The following is a 15,575-nucleotide window of genomic DNA, read 5'->3' as shown; positions in this document are numbered from 1 at the left end:
CACCAATTGTTTAGTCGAGACAATGGTGGCTCAAGCAATTTCTTGACCAAATAGTCTCAAAGTAAATCTTTACTAATATTTACTGACCTTTAAGATAGTCTGTCTACTACCAGAATTGCCTTCCTGACAACATGTGTATCCAAAATTGAATAAAAGGTTGGCAAGGCCTGGGCACCAGGGAAGTCCTTCCTCTTGCGTTGGGCTCTCTGCCTGGCCCCCAATTTCCAAATTATTATTTCTTGTCTTGTCTCGTCATTTGTCCGTGGCCCTTCTCCAGATCCCGAACCCTAAGCCACGTGGGACATGGCCGGCCTCTCACAAGTTATATATAAATTTATATTTAATGTCATCTCTATTACTTTGTATTTTATTATCCTTCTTAGAATTGTAAGTTACAAAAAGTTATGGATTTTTTCCATGAAGCTTTACATAGATAACTCTGTACAGATAATCTTCTGCAGTGCATCCCGATGAGCTGTGCAAAGGGTGTCACTTTGTATGTGGGCCTTGGAGGTATACATGCGGGGAAGTGTTTCATGGTGATGGGGCCTGAATTCCTGCTGCATTCTAAGAGCTGCTGGTCTGTTCCCTTACCCATAGAATAAGGACAACGTTAGGCTGTCCCTCATCTGGAGCTTTAAGGAGGAAGTGAATTAATATCCAGAAATCACTTAGGACAGAGCTTGGCTCATATTGTAAGAAATATGAGAACATATACAGTGCTTTATCTTTTCTATCACCCTACTAGCTGAGATTTTGTCTGCAACTTCTTAGAGTTTGTACAATGAAAACTATGTATGTTCAATGGCCTTCAAAATGTGCACTGAGGATCAGTCCTTGCTCAGGGCCAGTTATGTGTACCTGACTCATTTAGTAATCTCTTCACCTAGCACACCTTGGCAGGTCACCTGATCAGCAAACATTTGGTTTATGAGTGATGGAAAAATCAAAAGAGGGATTTTTCTTAATCAGAAAGAAAACATTGAGCTGTAGTCAGATGACATGTACCATACATTTCTTATGCCTAGAACATTGACATTGAACTGAGGCCCAGCATTTGATTACTCTCTGGGCAGTCATGCTTTAATGGGTAAGGCTGGTCAATATATTAATGTCTGTGTTTGCTTCCTTCAGCAAAAGAAGTTCACCATCACAAGTAGCATCACTGGGAAAAAGCACATGTTTGTCACTGATTCAGCCAAGACCTGTAAATATTTGCTGGGCCTCTGCTGCCCAGTATGGCTTTAATGCTCAGATGAATGCTCCCTGAGTTGCAACTGGTGAGTAGGCACCATGTTCTCAACCTGGAGAGATTTGGCTTTGAGTGCTGGACTCTCACATTTGCGATTGATCTCTAATCATCATTTCTTATTTGGTTTTGAAAGGAACAATATGTTATCCCAAAAGGCAGTACATTCTTTCTTAATGGCTGAATAATATCCCATTGTATACATAACCACTGTTGATGGACACTTAGTTTGTTTCTCTATCTTGGCTATTCTGAGTAATGCTATAGTGAACATGTGAGTGTAGATATCTCTTCAATAGCCTGTTTGCACTTCCTTCAAGTATATACCCAGAAGTAAAATTGCTGAGTCATATGGTAGTTCTATTTATAATTTTTGAGGAACCTCTGTGCTCTTTCCCATGGTGACTCTACCAATTTACATTCCCACCAACAGTGCACAGAGCTCCCTTTTGTCCATATCCTCACCAGTTCTTACTATTTTCTGCCTTTTTGATGATAGCCATTCTAACAGTGTGAGATGATACCTCATTGTGGTTTTGATTTGCATTTCCCTGATGATTAGTGAAGTTGAGCATTTTTTCATGTACCTGATAGACATTTGTATGTATTCTTTAGAAAACTTAAGCAATTTTTCTTTGTCTTTTAAAAAAATTCTTCATATTAGAAACTCTCTACAGACACCATTTTCAATGATTGCATTCAGGTGAGAACCAGCCATCTTCATCTGATGGCCCCATAGAGTCCTCAAACACAGTATGTCCACAGTTGCCCTCATCCTACCACACAAATTTCCCTACCATGATCTTTGTCTTGTTCACTGAGACCACTCATCCACCTTGTAAGAAACTGGGAGGGTCTAAATCTGCACCCTCTCTTCCCACCCCACCTGATACCAAGTGCTGGGAGTCATGCCCTCCAAAAACATCTTGCTCTAAGCCTTCCAAGTGACAAAAGGACCAATCCAATCATGTTCTTCCACACTGAAAATCTGTCAGTGGCTCTCTGCTATCTCTAAGGACAAGCCTAGATTTCTTAGGATGGCATGTCAGACTTGGCATTTGGCCCAGCCCTGACTTAGCCCTTGCTGTGACTCCTTCACTCCGCTTTCCAGCTGCGCTGCTTGCTGCTTGCAGACTGCTGAACAGACAAGGATGTCTCAGGTCTGAGGCCTGTGTGCTCGGCATGGCCTCTGCCTGCAGAGCTGTTCCTGCCCTCTCCCAGACTCAGATCACCACGGTAAGCCCAGTTCTTCAAGAATGAGTTCAAGGACAGCCTTTTCTAAAGTTCTGATTGACTGGCCCTGTCCTCCCTTACAGGTGTTGACCACTCCCTCTTTTGTGCAGACTCCATCCTTTCACCTGCTTTCTCTGCCCCTTATATTTGTGGGCCTGTCTGCCTCCAGTCTGCAGGGCAGGGACAGTGGCCCACGGCCTGCACGGCTCCAGTATGGAACAGAGCTCTGTCAAGTGGGAGGTGGCCATGCAGGGTTTTTTGAATGATGGGATGATTTTTGAGTGTGGAAATGAAATCATTTAATCACTTTCCTATTTCGATTTTAAGTTGCTTTTCATTCTTCAGTATTCTAAGTAATATTGCAATAAACATCATTGAAAGACAATTTCTTCTGTACCTTGCAATACCTTTAAGCTAGGTCTTGGAAATGTAGTTACTGGGTACAAAGGCTGGGCCCTCGCTGTTTCCTGGGTTCCCATTCCCAGTATCACCCTGCCTGTTGCACTGCATCCTTGCAGAATGGATTTTATCATGTTTGCCTTTGAGCATTTGATAGGCAAAATGATTTCTCACTGATAATTTATTTGGCATTTCTTTGATTCTTGAGAAGTTGAACATTTCCCGAATGTTTCTTAGTTGTTCTTAGGTGAATTGTCTCAATGAGCATATTACTTTATAGTTAGTTATACTTGGTTCCCTGGGGAGAGAGAAAAACCACCATGATTATACTAGTGCATAATTTCAGGACTAAATCAGGCAGGCTGTCATCTGTCAGCACTGCAGAGCGGGGCCTTGGGCTCTCGCTCTTATGGCTGGTGGCTGTAAAACTCTGCGGCTCTTCCGAGGGCTGCCCAGAATTTGGCCCTGGTTCCCTTGTCATTTTCTTCATGGCCCTTGACCCTGGTGACTCCTATGCCCTTGAAACACTGTAACTAACCTGGATCCCAGAGCTTGCCATGCAGACCAGTTGGGACATTTGTCAGCTGCTTTCCTGGTGCCACACTCATGCTGTGAATCACCGATGGCCAGTGGACAGAAACCATCCACTCTCCTTGGCATGCTGGTTGGTGGCTTTGGAACATTTTTGGCAACACTTCCTTCCATTCCTGACGTTATCAACTCTTGGCTCTCTTACCTACCAATCAATTCTTCCTCCACTGCTTGTCTAGCCAATAAAACTCCCAAGCTGTGGCCTAGTAATGGTAACATGCTCCCCACCAGCCCCACCGGCCCGGCTCTGTGCTGAGCGGCTGATGCTAACTGTGTGTCATCTGGGGCCCAGTTCCCTGACTCTCTGTGGCCTCTGTCCTCCCCAGAGCCCTGAGCTATCGGGCTTGTTGCTGGGGACAGCCCTGCCTGGAGCCCACTGGGGCTCTCCCAGCTACCTTCCATGAGACCTCGCCCCTAAGGGACAGCCCCTTCTTTCTGTACCCTCAACCTCTGTGCAAAGGCTTCCTTCAAACCCACTAAACCTCTCTAGCTGAGACCCCGCCACCACCATCTCTTGCTGGAGTGTCTCTCTGAGGGCATGAGTATCCATCAGGCTTAGCTAAGCTCACAGTCCCCGTGGGCCTGGTCGGAGGCTGGGCTGTGCACTGCTCTGTCTCTGTATATTCGGCATATTCATTTCCCGGTGTGGGTTAGCTGACTTGAGTGAGAGTTAGCTCTGCCACCCACCAGTCCTGACCTTGAGGAAATTATGAACTCTCTCTGACCTCACATTTCTCCATCTATAAAATGGTTTTAATAATGTCTACTCCACAGGGTTATGGTGAGGATTAAATGGTACAATGCAGATCCCGTGCTTGCCGCTGTGCCCGGCACATCAGCACATGGGAGTGGTTGCTGTTGAGGTTACTGTTGTGCTATGCATCTGAACAGATCCACGCTCTGGAGTGAGATGCTATGCAATCTGTGCAAGAGCTGCAGGCCACACCTGAATCACTTCTCTTCATGGGTTCATTCTTGTTTACTCTATGTGAGTCATGATACCAATGCCTCACAGGCAGAGGAAGTTTCCAAAGCGTTTTTTAAAGGCTGCCTGCTTCAGTAGGCAGAGGGCTAGCAGTGAACCAGAGGCCGCTGTGGGGAAGGCAGGGTCTGTCTGAGGAATGAGGGCCACAGACCCTCCCAGTGGAGGCTCTTTCCTTCTGGGCTTTACAGGGAGCAGGTGGCCGCAACATAGTCCTTCTTTTCCTTTTTTCAAAATACAACTGGCTTTGTGTGAGGCTAGTTAGCTTACAGGATCTATCAATCAAATCCCCGTTTCTTCTGAGCAACACGAATAGTGAAGCAGTGAGAGTCTCCTTTCACAGTCTCAAGTTAGGACTTCATTTATCCCATCTTTCTACGTGAGGGCGGAAGGGGTGGCAAAGCTGGGGGCTCAACACATCAGTTATGTCTATAGATTTTACAAAATCTGACTTTAATTTAGAGATTATTGTATTACCAGGAAACTAAACTGTGTAGAGAGTGAAGACTATATTCCACAGGGCAGAGCCTAATTTGGGAGCCCATTGGTTACAGCAGTGTTTGTGGTTACAGCAGTGTTTGCAGAATGGATGGTGGCAGTGGCGTTTACACAGGGCTCTGCTGGCCTGGTGACATGGCCCAGGGTGCTGCCGGTTTCCACACATCAGACCTTGGGTCAGAGTCCTGTTGGCCACAGGGGGAGGGCGAGCATCTCTCCTCACCCTTCCTAGGTCTCCCAGGTTTCTCTCATTAGCGAGTGCTCATTAGGGAGACTTGGCATCTCTGGGCCAATCGCAAGAACCCCCCAAAGTCACAGGAGGAAAACCAGCAGGAAAAGAAAACAGAACAGAACGTGGGGCCTGGGAGGTGTTGCTGCCACAAGAGCGATGGGGCCAATGCCATTCTTGTGTTTATGACTTTTTATCTTTTTCTGCCAAATTTCAGACTGTGGTGGGTGTGAGCAAGTGGCCAATTTGAGTCTTGCACACCTGGCCCAGCCTGAGCCTGTCACTTGGATTCAGAGATTGTCACGCTCAGAAAGAGTGCTGGTTGCATCCAGGCAGGAGGACCCTGTAGGAGGCCTGCTGGGCACGTCAGTGGACAGCTTCACCGTGGCCACTGGTAAGGAGACGGGGGCCGTCAGAAATCGGAGGCAGATGGGCTGGACACATCTGTTCCCTGGCTCAAACCAGCAGGCACTCGGTGCTTCGAAGAGCCATCTGTGCCTAAAGAAATTGTTCAAAGGATGTCAGAAGTCCAAGGGAAGTATGCATTCACTGGGAAACTATCAAAGGCTCCCTGAAGGCTGAGCTGGGGAAAGGGTGTGCTCCACACTACAGGCAGATATCCCATCTCCCCAGCATGTTACTCTATCTTTGGGTAGAGAAAGAACTAGGTGACAATACAAAATTGAAGAGGACAAAATAAATAACTTGCACTGAGCCGATTGGGTCTCATCATGAGCTGTTCTAAGCACTTGTATACATCAGTAACCTCACAACCCTCCACGGTAGTGTCCATTGTGCTACCGACAATCTGGGGAAGAAGCAGAGTCTGGGATTCGAACCCACGCAGCAGCCCTGTTGCCGTTACTCCTAACCTCTGCTCTAGGCCACTTTCTGTCTGAATGGATTACTTGGAATTCAATTTGCAAGTAAAAATAATGAGCTTATAAACACAACTCGATGTTATAACACAATGATTCATAAATTCAAAAATAGCCTAGAAATTGGATTACACCTACTTGGCAAACTATATAAATAGCACAGATTCACAGGCAGCACATGACCGGCGAAGGTCGCTGAAGGAGCCGTGTTCTTGGATAAGTTACACGCCTGCTTCAGCAAGAGGGTATGGATGTTTCATTTGAACTTTGACTCTTAAAGTAATTCTTAAAAATTATTGTCTTACATCCTGTTGATGCAACTATGTATCACCATGTACTGCAGACTAAATCAGTAGTGGAGCAAAACTGTCCATGCATCTGTCGCTGGACCCCGAGCCACTCCAAGGCCCAGTGGCTGAAAGCAAGCCCCGCTTTGCTGCCCTGTCTCACCATTTCCTGGGTTAGAAAATCAAGCATGGCCAGGCCGGCTGAGCTTTTGCTAGGAGGTGTTGACTGGAGTCACCTGACTGGAGTTGGCAGGGCTGTCTGGAGGCTTCAGCACAGCTGTGCTCATGTGCCCGTCCCATGGTGGGCAGGCTGGGACGGCGAGCTCCCCTCGCCCCTCTCACTCCTGCAGTCTCAGGTCTTCTCCACGTGGTGCCTCCAGCAAGGTAGTCAGGCTTCCACGTGGCAGATCAGGGCTCCAAGGGCCACGGCGAGGCTGCCAGTCTTCTTCAAGGCTGGGTGTGGAGCTGGCACAGCGCTGCTCTGCCGTTCTCTTTGGGTCAAGTAGTCGCAGATCAACGCAGATTCAAGGGTAGCAGGAACAGACTCGGCCTCTTGATGTAGGAGTGTCCAAAAATTTGTGGCCATTTTTAATCTGTTATTCAAAGTAATAGTACTTTATAGCACTTCGTAGTTTAAGAGTCTGAGGAAGTTGTGACTGGCTCAAGGTCATCTTCAGGAGGTGTTGATTGCAAAGTATCCTTCCCGAGGACGGTGGGGCTTCTGATGACCTGCCCGTGGGCACGCGCAGTAGGGGCTTTGAGCAGGGTATGGCAGCCAGCCTTCTCAATACAAAGCTGGGTTAGTGTCCTCAGTAAACTCTGGTACCATTCTAATTCTAGTTTACAAATGCCAGGTGTTCACAACCCTTGCTAGCTCCCTATAACCTCACATGAAAAGGGGACTCTGGGCCCTCGGTCATCTGGAGGGCCCACAGAGCACAGCCCGAGACAAAGAGCTGGTGCTTGTGGTGTTTGTGGAGACGATTCCAGGAAGTAGGAGTGAGCACAGAGAGTGAGGTGGCGCAGAAGGGAAGGTCAAAAGCGGGTGGGGGCTCAGCGTCATCAAGGTAGCGGTGTGGGCATCGGCTTCATTTCAATTAGATTTCACAGAGGCCTCCAGAACTGTTCATCTGAAGGACAGGGGGTGGACACTGCTCCCACTCCCTCTGGGGGAAGGTGGTCTGGGAGGTATTAATGCTCCTTTACTTTGGGGCCAGGTGGGAGCAGTGGAGGTGGGGGGCACCCAAGATGTACAAGGAACTCTAGGACAGGAGGACCAAATTTGACACAGGATGTTGTCAGCACGGGCTAAGCCTGAGCTCAGTGGACCTGCCCACCGTCGCTGTGGTCGAAGTCCGGTGGGCCAAGGGCTGACATCCTGTGGTCGTTGATGTCTGTGACATGGATGGGACACTCAGCATTTCTGGGGGGCTGGTCTATAGATGGCTCGGCCGTGGATCCCCTTCAGACAGAATTCTGGAGTGAGCCCAGTGTTTTGAAATCTATTGCCAATACCTGCTCAGCTGTCCTCTGCTCTGTAATCTTGATCAAGTTATCACACCCGTGTCTCAGTTTCCTCATTTGTCCAGTGATGATAACAGAATACCCACCCCTCAGGGTGACTGTGGAAATTAAATGGTGTTATAAAAGAATGAACATGGGCTGACTCAGCGGTAAGTGTCCTAATATTGGTGCCCTTCTCCTTGTCTCTAGGGGAGATGTAGGAACACAGTCCCTCTAAAGGGGAATAGAATGGGGTTAAGGTCTAAGGCAGACACAGATACAACAGTGTTATGGCTCCCTTGAGGGTGAGGTTATTTCCAAGTAAGGAGATTCGGGGAGGCATGGGTATGTGACATCAGTAGGATGAGAGGGAGGGAAGACGTGCAGGAATGCCATGAGCTAAGGCCCAAGTAGTCTTGCTAGAAAAATTAGTTGAGCACCTGCTGTGTGCCTGTCCTGGGCTAGGTACTGAGGAGTCATCAGCCATCAGAACAGACATAGTCTCTGCCCCATGGTGCTCTCAGAAGTGACAAAACAGGGCCTGTGTGGGCAGGTGCAGTGCGTGCTATTGGTCTGGAGCCCAGGGCATGAGACGGAGTGGTCCAGAGCCAGGACAGGACGGGTGGGACCGCATGCAGGCATGTACATGGAAGAGGTGGGCTCCATACCCACGGCCATTCGTGAGCAGTTGTTTACTCAGCAACCCATAGAATGGGGCGGGGGGGGGGGGGATGGGGGAACGTCCAGTCTGCAGGCTATTAGGGCCCATGAAGTCATTTGGTCTGGCCTTGCCAAGGCATTAGGGGTTAGTTAATTAAATGTTTGACGAAATAGAGCAGGCTAATTTTTAAGTTGATAATTTTATATGGCCCACAAAAATGATGTTATAAATATCCAAATGGCCCTCGGCAGAAAAAAGGTTTCCCACCCCTACCTTAGACTAAGGATACAAGGGGGGTGCCAACCTGATATACAACCTCCACCCTGCCCTTCTCCACCAAGGAGCTGGCCACCTGCTTCTCATCGCCTTTGCTGTGACAAAGGGGTAGCTGCTTGACATCACTGGCCCCTGCACCCCAACCTGCACAGCATTTATCTGTCTGTTGGTTAAACAGTGAACCTCCAGACAACACAACAGGCCTGTTCCCTCACTCTGGCACCCTATGGAGGCTTTCAGTAAATGGCTTTTTTAAGGTTTGCATTTAAAAAGTTTACTTTCACTGCAGTAAAACACATGTAACATAAAACTTACCATCTTAACCATTTAATTTTTTAAAAATTAAATTTATTAAGGTGATATTGGTTAATAGGAGCATGTAGGTCTCAAGTGTAGATTTCTACAATGCATTATCTGTATATTGCATTGTGTGATTCCCACCCAAAGTCACATCTTTCATCACCACATATTTGACCCCTTTACCCTTTCTTCTCCCCAATCCCTTTCTCCCTGGTAACCACCATATTGTCTGTCTATGAGTTGTTGTTTGTCTTGTTTGTTCATTTGTTGCTTTCAGTTTTATATCTCACATATGAGTAAAATCTTATGGTTCTTGACTTTTTCCATCTGACTTATTTCGCTTATCATGATATTCTCAACAATATTATCCATATTATTGCAAATGGCAGTATTTCATCTTTTCTGATGGCTGAGTATTATATATATATCCTATATAATGAAAGCCTAATATGCTAAGTGTCCGGTCATCCAGTTGTCTGGTCGTCTGTTCAACCAATCAAAGCGTAATATGCTAATGTTATGCTAAGGCCGCTGAACCGCTCACTATGATGTGCACTGACCACCATGGGGCAGACGCTCTGACTGGTAGGTTACCTTGCTGCTGGGGTCTGGCTGATTAGGACTGAGCAAGATGGGTCAGACATGCCCTGGAGCCCTCTCACGGTCCCTCCCCAGCTGGCCAACCTCCTGCAACCCTCCCTGGCCCCGATCACACTGGTGGGGTCCCTCGGCCTGGCCTGTGCTTTCTTGCAATCTTGGACCCCTCAGGGGATGTCAGAGAGCTGGTTTCAGCCTGATCCTGCAGGCCAGGCCAAGGGACCCCACTGGTGCACAAATTTGTGCAATAGGCCTCTAATATATATATATATATATATATATATATATATATATATATATATATATATATAATTCTTTATCCAATTGTCTATTGAAGAACACTTTGGTTGTCTCCATGTCATGGCCACTATGAATAATGCTGCATGAACATAGGGGTGTATATATCTTTGTGAATAAATGTTTTCAAAATTTTGGGGTAGATATCAAGAAGAGGAATTGCTAGGCCATGTAGTCTCTTTATTTTTAATTTTTTGAGAATCCTCCATACTGGTTCTCATAGTGGCTGTACCAGTTACAGTCACCAACAGTGTGTGGCAGTCACATGGGAGGAAGACAGAGCTGCTCTCAGAGCTGAATGTGTGTAGTAAGCATACTGCCTTGCTTGGTTAAAACTTGGCATGTTAGAGACTGACAAATAGAGTGAAGTTTGGTTTTTCAAGGTGCTTTTATTCATCCTTTGGTAAGAGAGAGAGAAACAATTGCCATAGCAAACAATAATATTATGATGTTTATTTGGGGCACGTTTGGAGAGTGATGGAGGTAATAGGGGAATGTTAACATCCCCTTTCCTTCTAGTTGTCTGGGACCACTGCTGCTTTTTGGTTGCATGATCCTGTAGCTTAACAGAGGCTGCCTGCAAATCCAGGCTCATGGGTGTCTCTCAAAGTCCAGGCTCAGTGTACGATTTCCCCTTAGTACAGAAATGATTCTCATCACGCCAGCCAGCATTTTCTAGATGCCTCACCCTTTGAAAACCACACACTCTCACTCTTGCACATGAATGCAATGCACCATCACCAGATGGCTTTCCTGGTCTCGCAGTTGCCTATGGGCCAGAGAGGATGGGAGCTGGCAAAGCTGGACCCTCAGCCACGTGCCTTTTATCCTGTGGTTGGAGCAGACGTGGGGCCTGCCCCAGCACTTCACACAGCAGCCCAGCTCTGTCTGTTGGACTTCCCGACATGTCACAGTTCTTCCCACTGTGTTAGCTCCTCCCCCCCCACTTTGCACAGGGGTAGGACTAGAAGGAGTAATAAAACTATCCTTTTTTTTTTTAAAATCAAGAAACATAATGCAGCTGAGCGGGGATCAATTGTGTTGTTCAGGAATGGACTGCTGTGTTATGGACAACCAAGCACCTCATTCTTGGCCTCTGGTTGGTCCTCATGCTGCAACTTGGCTCTTGACAACCACACAAGGAGGAAGAAGACCAGGCTGACTTTGATGTACAGAGAGCCAGATTTCAGTCCCAAGATTCAAGCCACAGTCTCAGATTAGAATTTAGACAATGAGTGTTTCACAATGCCTGTGGGTTAAAGGACCTCTCACCGCAGGTCTGTCACTGGTAGGTAAAACTGCCTCACCACAGCTGAGGTCTCTTACACAGCTTCTACCACTGGAGGAAGAACTTTCCATGGGGATGCTGGCTGGGTGACTGGGCAGAGGCTCGACAGCTATGAATTTCTACTTGGTTAGGCTGCTGTTGGGGCAGGCAGTGTAGACTGGGGGTCAGGGACAAGACATAACATTCCCATCATGAGTGGCCATCATGGTCTACAATAGATTGAGTTTTAATTACTGTAAAAGTTCTCCTCCTAGCTTGTATTTCCATTAGGCAGGACACAAGTTGTACAGCTCAACTTTTTAATCAGTCATAAGTCTTGTCTTCACTTTTCATGGAGGGAGTAGAAGAAAATGAACAGATGCTTACAACATTGGCAGGAGGTCAGTGATCTGTGAATGAATGTCCAGAAATATGGCCTTATAGACAGTGGCCCTACCATTATCTACTGAGTGCCTCTAGTTTGAATAACTCCAAATCTACTTCAATAAAGTAAGTGAATTCAACATGTGAGTTTGGACACTTCTCTGGGTGCTAATGAGTCTGTATCAAAAGCAGTAATTCTACTTGTATGTTTCTATATCCAGATCTAAAGAAAATCTAACTTGTATGCCTTCTTTCCACATACATTTGTGGAGCAGCTAATATTAACATATTGACAATCAACATATTTATTGAGGCTCTACCAGGTACCAAGCTGTAATTTCTCCTTAATCTCTCTCTCCATATGTATATATATCCTCTAAGCCTCACCAACCCTATACAGTATCTGATATTATCACTATTTTAGGTATAAGGAAATTAAGGTCTAGAATAAAGTATCTCTCCCAGGTTTTAACTTTTGATTCTCAGCGTCATGTTCTTTACTCTGTTCTGTGCCAAATCAAGGGTCAGACATGGGGTAAATATAAGCCATGGCCCAGACTTCACCCACAGGGAGTCCAACATATGATTATTATCAAGTCCCCCAAAAGGACCAGATATTTTGACCTTTGGATCACACGGTGATTGTCCAGAAGAGGCCAGCGTTAAGATCACCACCAAATGCTGGTTGTCAGATCTTGCTAATGCTGCTTCATCTTTCTGACTCTGCTTTTTCATGATTGAACTGGGATAACAACTTCCTGCTGCAAATGATGAAAAGTTGGAAAGGGGTGTACGTGTGTGTGTGTGTGTGTGTGTGTGTGTGTGTGTGTGTGTGTGTTGCTCATCACACATGGCTCTTCAGGGGAGCTGGCATTATTAACTCTGTGGCTCCCATATTTGCACAGTTGTGTCCCAAGGCTCTAAATCGCATCCAGCATCTTCCCTTCCTATATTCTAATGCATCATCCTCACAAGGTACTAAACTCACATCATTCCCAGAGCTGTAAAGGTCTTTCTGCCATTGGTGAAAATGCTGTGCTCCACCCAGAGATGCCACTGAGATGTTAGCTTTTCCAAGCTGTTGACTTCTTTCTTGGCTTGTTTGTGCAGGTGTTGGTGGAAATACCCCAAGACAGGAGAATAGCACAGCCAATTCTGGGGTCTTCTCTCCAGACAGCCTGAGCCCTGGGCACCAGAGCAGTTTTTCAGCACACACACAAAACCAGAAGAGAAATATTGAAGAGCTAGAAATGCCTGGAACTCAGAGCTTACTGTCCAGGTGGAGGCCTCAGCCATGTGCTCTCCCATTAAAGGTAATTGTACTTGTGGTTCATTCTCTAGATTTCGAAGGAAAGAGAACAGGCTGTGGAGCCCATCAGCCCTGGCCTCCAAGTCCCTTTTTGCTGTTTACCATGTCAGGTGGAGAGAGGTTATTTAATTCCTCTGGCCCTCAGCTTTCTCATTTGCAAAATGGAAATAAATACCTGCACTGCATGGTTGTTGAGAAGAATATACAGGGGAAAGGCAAAGCCCCCAGCACAGTGCCTGGGCCACAGGCTGTGTTTCAGCCTCCAGTGTCCTTAGTCGCAGATGCTCCAATGTGGTCTGAAGCTGTCAACTGAGTGTGCTGGTTCAGGGGCCTCCTGGGAGGTTCAGGCCAAGGTCAGCTACCACCTTTGCCCTGCCCAGGCCCACCTGGCATGAGCTACAAAATATTGTGCAGATGTTTGCTATGTGTGCTGGGCATGGAGGAGCTTAAGAGAGCACAGGCTGTGAACCAGAGCTGGCTACTGCTAGTGCTAGGTCAGGGGCCACTTATTGTAAAATATGGGACACGCTGAGGGCAGATGCTGATTGCTTGAGAGATTTTAAGAAAGTTCACAGCTTGAGACAAGATAGGTTGTTTGTATGGAAAAGCTACTGGGAAGGGCTTGGGTGGGCTCAAAAGTTGGGTTGGATGGTGTCTCAGGGAATCACCAGGGCAGGGGTAACAGTGTGAGCCAGATTGATGGGGACGCAGATGTGATGCTCACCTGTCGGGTCTGTGGAGGGAGGGCTCAGCAAAGAAACAATGGTTTCTGCCAGCACTTCTGCCTGGGAGAAAGCTGCCCCTGCAGCCCTCACCCTGGTGCCAGACAATTTAGTTCCTTCCGTATATCCCTGGCACCTTTCCAGCATCTGCCCCAATGCTGGAGCTCAGAGTGAGTGAGTCTGAGTAAGTTTGTGTGTGGGTCCTTTAAGAGGAACACCTGGGACTCCAGCTTCCTCCTTGTCACTCAACCACAATCCTTGCTGGTTTCCATAGCCAGAAGTTATGGGGACTTCTCTTCTTGGCACTGGAACCCTGGGCTGGGGGGCCTGGTGTGGTGGGGCTGGGACCCCTCACTCCTCAGGATGCAACTCCACAGTCAAGATATCCTCCTTATTTGTATCCACCACGTGTGTGTGTGTGTGTGTGTGTGGGAGCAACCTGTTCCACTTCTTCACCCCTCCTACTAGTCTGGATGTGGCTTCCTCTTTATATCCTTAGTTATAGGACTTCTATTCAGCTAGATTTCAGGTTGTTCTCAATGATGGATGTTCTGTAGTTTAGTTATAATTCTGATGTGGTTGTGGTTCCTAGTACTGTGTTTACCTATGCCACCATCTTGACTGGAAGCTCTCAGCCTCATTTTTATCTTTTGTGGTTGAGGTAATGATGCACCTTCACAGAGCTGTGGAGGGAAAAGTGCCTAGGACTGACTCACAGTAAAGTTCTAAGAATATTAGTTCTTTCCTAATCGGTCATGGTGCTCACCTAGACAGTGTGCTGCATGAAGAGCCAGATGTGGGGTCAACAAGAGAATAACACTAACAGTGGACATTTATTGAGTACCTAACCATGGGTCAGGCAGGGGTCTGAGCACTGGGATGTCTATCTATATATATAAAAGCCTAAGTTGTCAGGAGCCAAGAGTCAATGACAAATTAATTCTAACATTATTTCAGTAAGCTAATGAAACAGAACCTCATGGAAACTTGGTCCTCACCATTGGCTTACTTCCTCATGCCTGAGGACAAAGCATTCTTCGCATAGCTGCCCTTCAACCGCCCCATCCTTTATCTTTAGTCAACACCCTTTACGACCTTAGCCAAATTATCTAAGTCCACATGATCCGCTCAGCCCCTATCCCTCCTAGACATCTCCCCTTCTAGAACTTCCTCATACCCCCTCCCCTGCCTGCAGCCCCTGCTGGCAAGCACTGATAGGTCCACAGTTCACTCCCCGCGCCCCACCTCCCACTCCCTGACTTGGATATAAGGCATCGCTGTAAGAATAAAAATTTGAGGCTTGATCAGAAACCCATTTGTCTTGCCTCCATTCTTCGCGTCCCTTGTTTGTTTCTCTCTCTTAGGTTCGTCTCTGGTGTCCGTGTTGTTGCCCCGCGGGTCGGGGCAAAATGGCGCCCAACGTGGTCTAGAGACCCTCCGACGAGAACATCCACTGGAAAGGCCTGGCCAGGCGACCCTCGGATTGAATTCCGCGACCTTCGGATTGAATTCCGCGACCCTCGGATTAAATTCCGCGACCCTCGGATTAAATTCCGCGACCCTCGGATTAAATTCCGCGACCCTCGGATTAAATTCCGCGACCTTCGGATTAAATTCCGCGACCTTCGGATTAAATTCCGCGACCTTCGGATTAAATTCCGCGACCTTCGGATTAAATTCCGCGACCCTCGGATTAAATTCCGCCCTAGATCGCCGCGCACCCGCCGCGAGTCAGATCGGAGTAAGGTAAGTAGATGATTTTACAAACAAGAATTTCAGAGCATTTTCACCCCTCTCTGCTCGGCTGTTATTATTGGCTTTTCGGGTCAATTCCTCTAGCCCACTAATAAGCAGTCACCTCACCGTACTGGGGAAGAGTTAAGGGTACCCAGTCTCGGTAGTGACGACTCTGA

The 15,575-nt window shown here is 47.1% G+C and overlaps 1 protein-coding gene across 1 annotated transcript in view; it reads left to right on the top strand.

Moving 5' to 3' along the window:
* Positions 1-15,575, top strand: part of FRMPD2 (FERM and PDZ domain containing 2) — a gene marked incomplete at both ends in the record, with an annotated part of 61,994 nt that overhangs the window by 17,561 nt on the left and 28,858 nt on the right. Inside the window, 2 exon segments of the mRNA XM_079793245.1 lie at positions 1,135-1,229; positions 1,231-1,261. Coding sequence (XP_079649371.1) covers positions 1,135-1,229; positions 1,231-1,261 — 126 coding nt within the window.

The sequence above is a fragment of the Cnephaeus nilssonii genome, assembly GCF_951640355.1.
Source record: "Cnephaeus nilssonii genome assembly, chromosome: 16".
Classification (NCBI taxonomy): domain Eukaryota; kingdom Metazoa; phylum Chordata; class Mammalia; order Chiroptera; family Vespertilionidae; genus Cnephaeus; species Cnephaeus nilssonii.
Note: the sequence above shows the minus strand (reverse complement) of the source record. Positions and strands in the feature narration are given on the sequence as shown.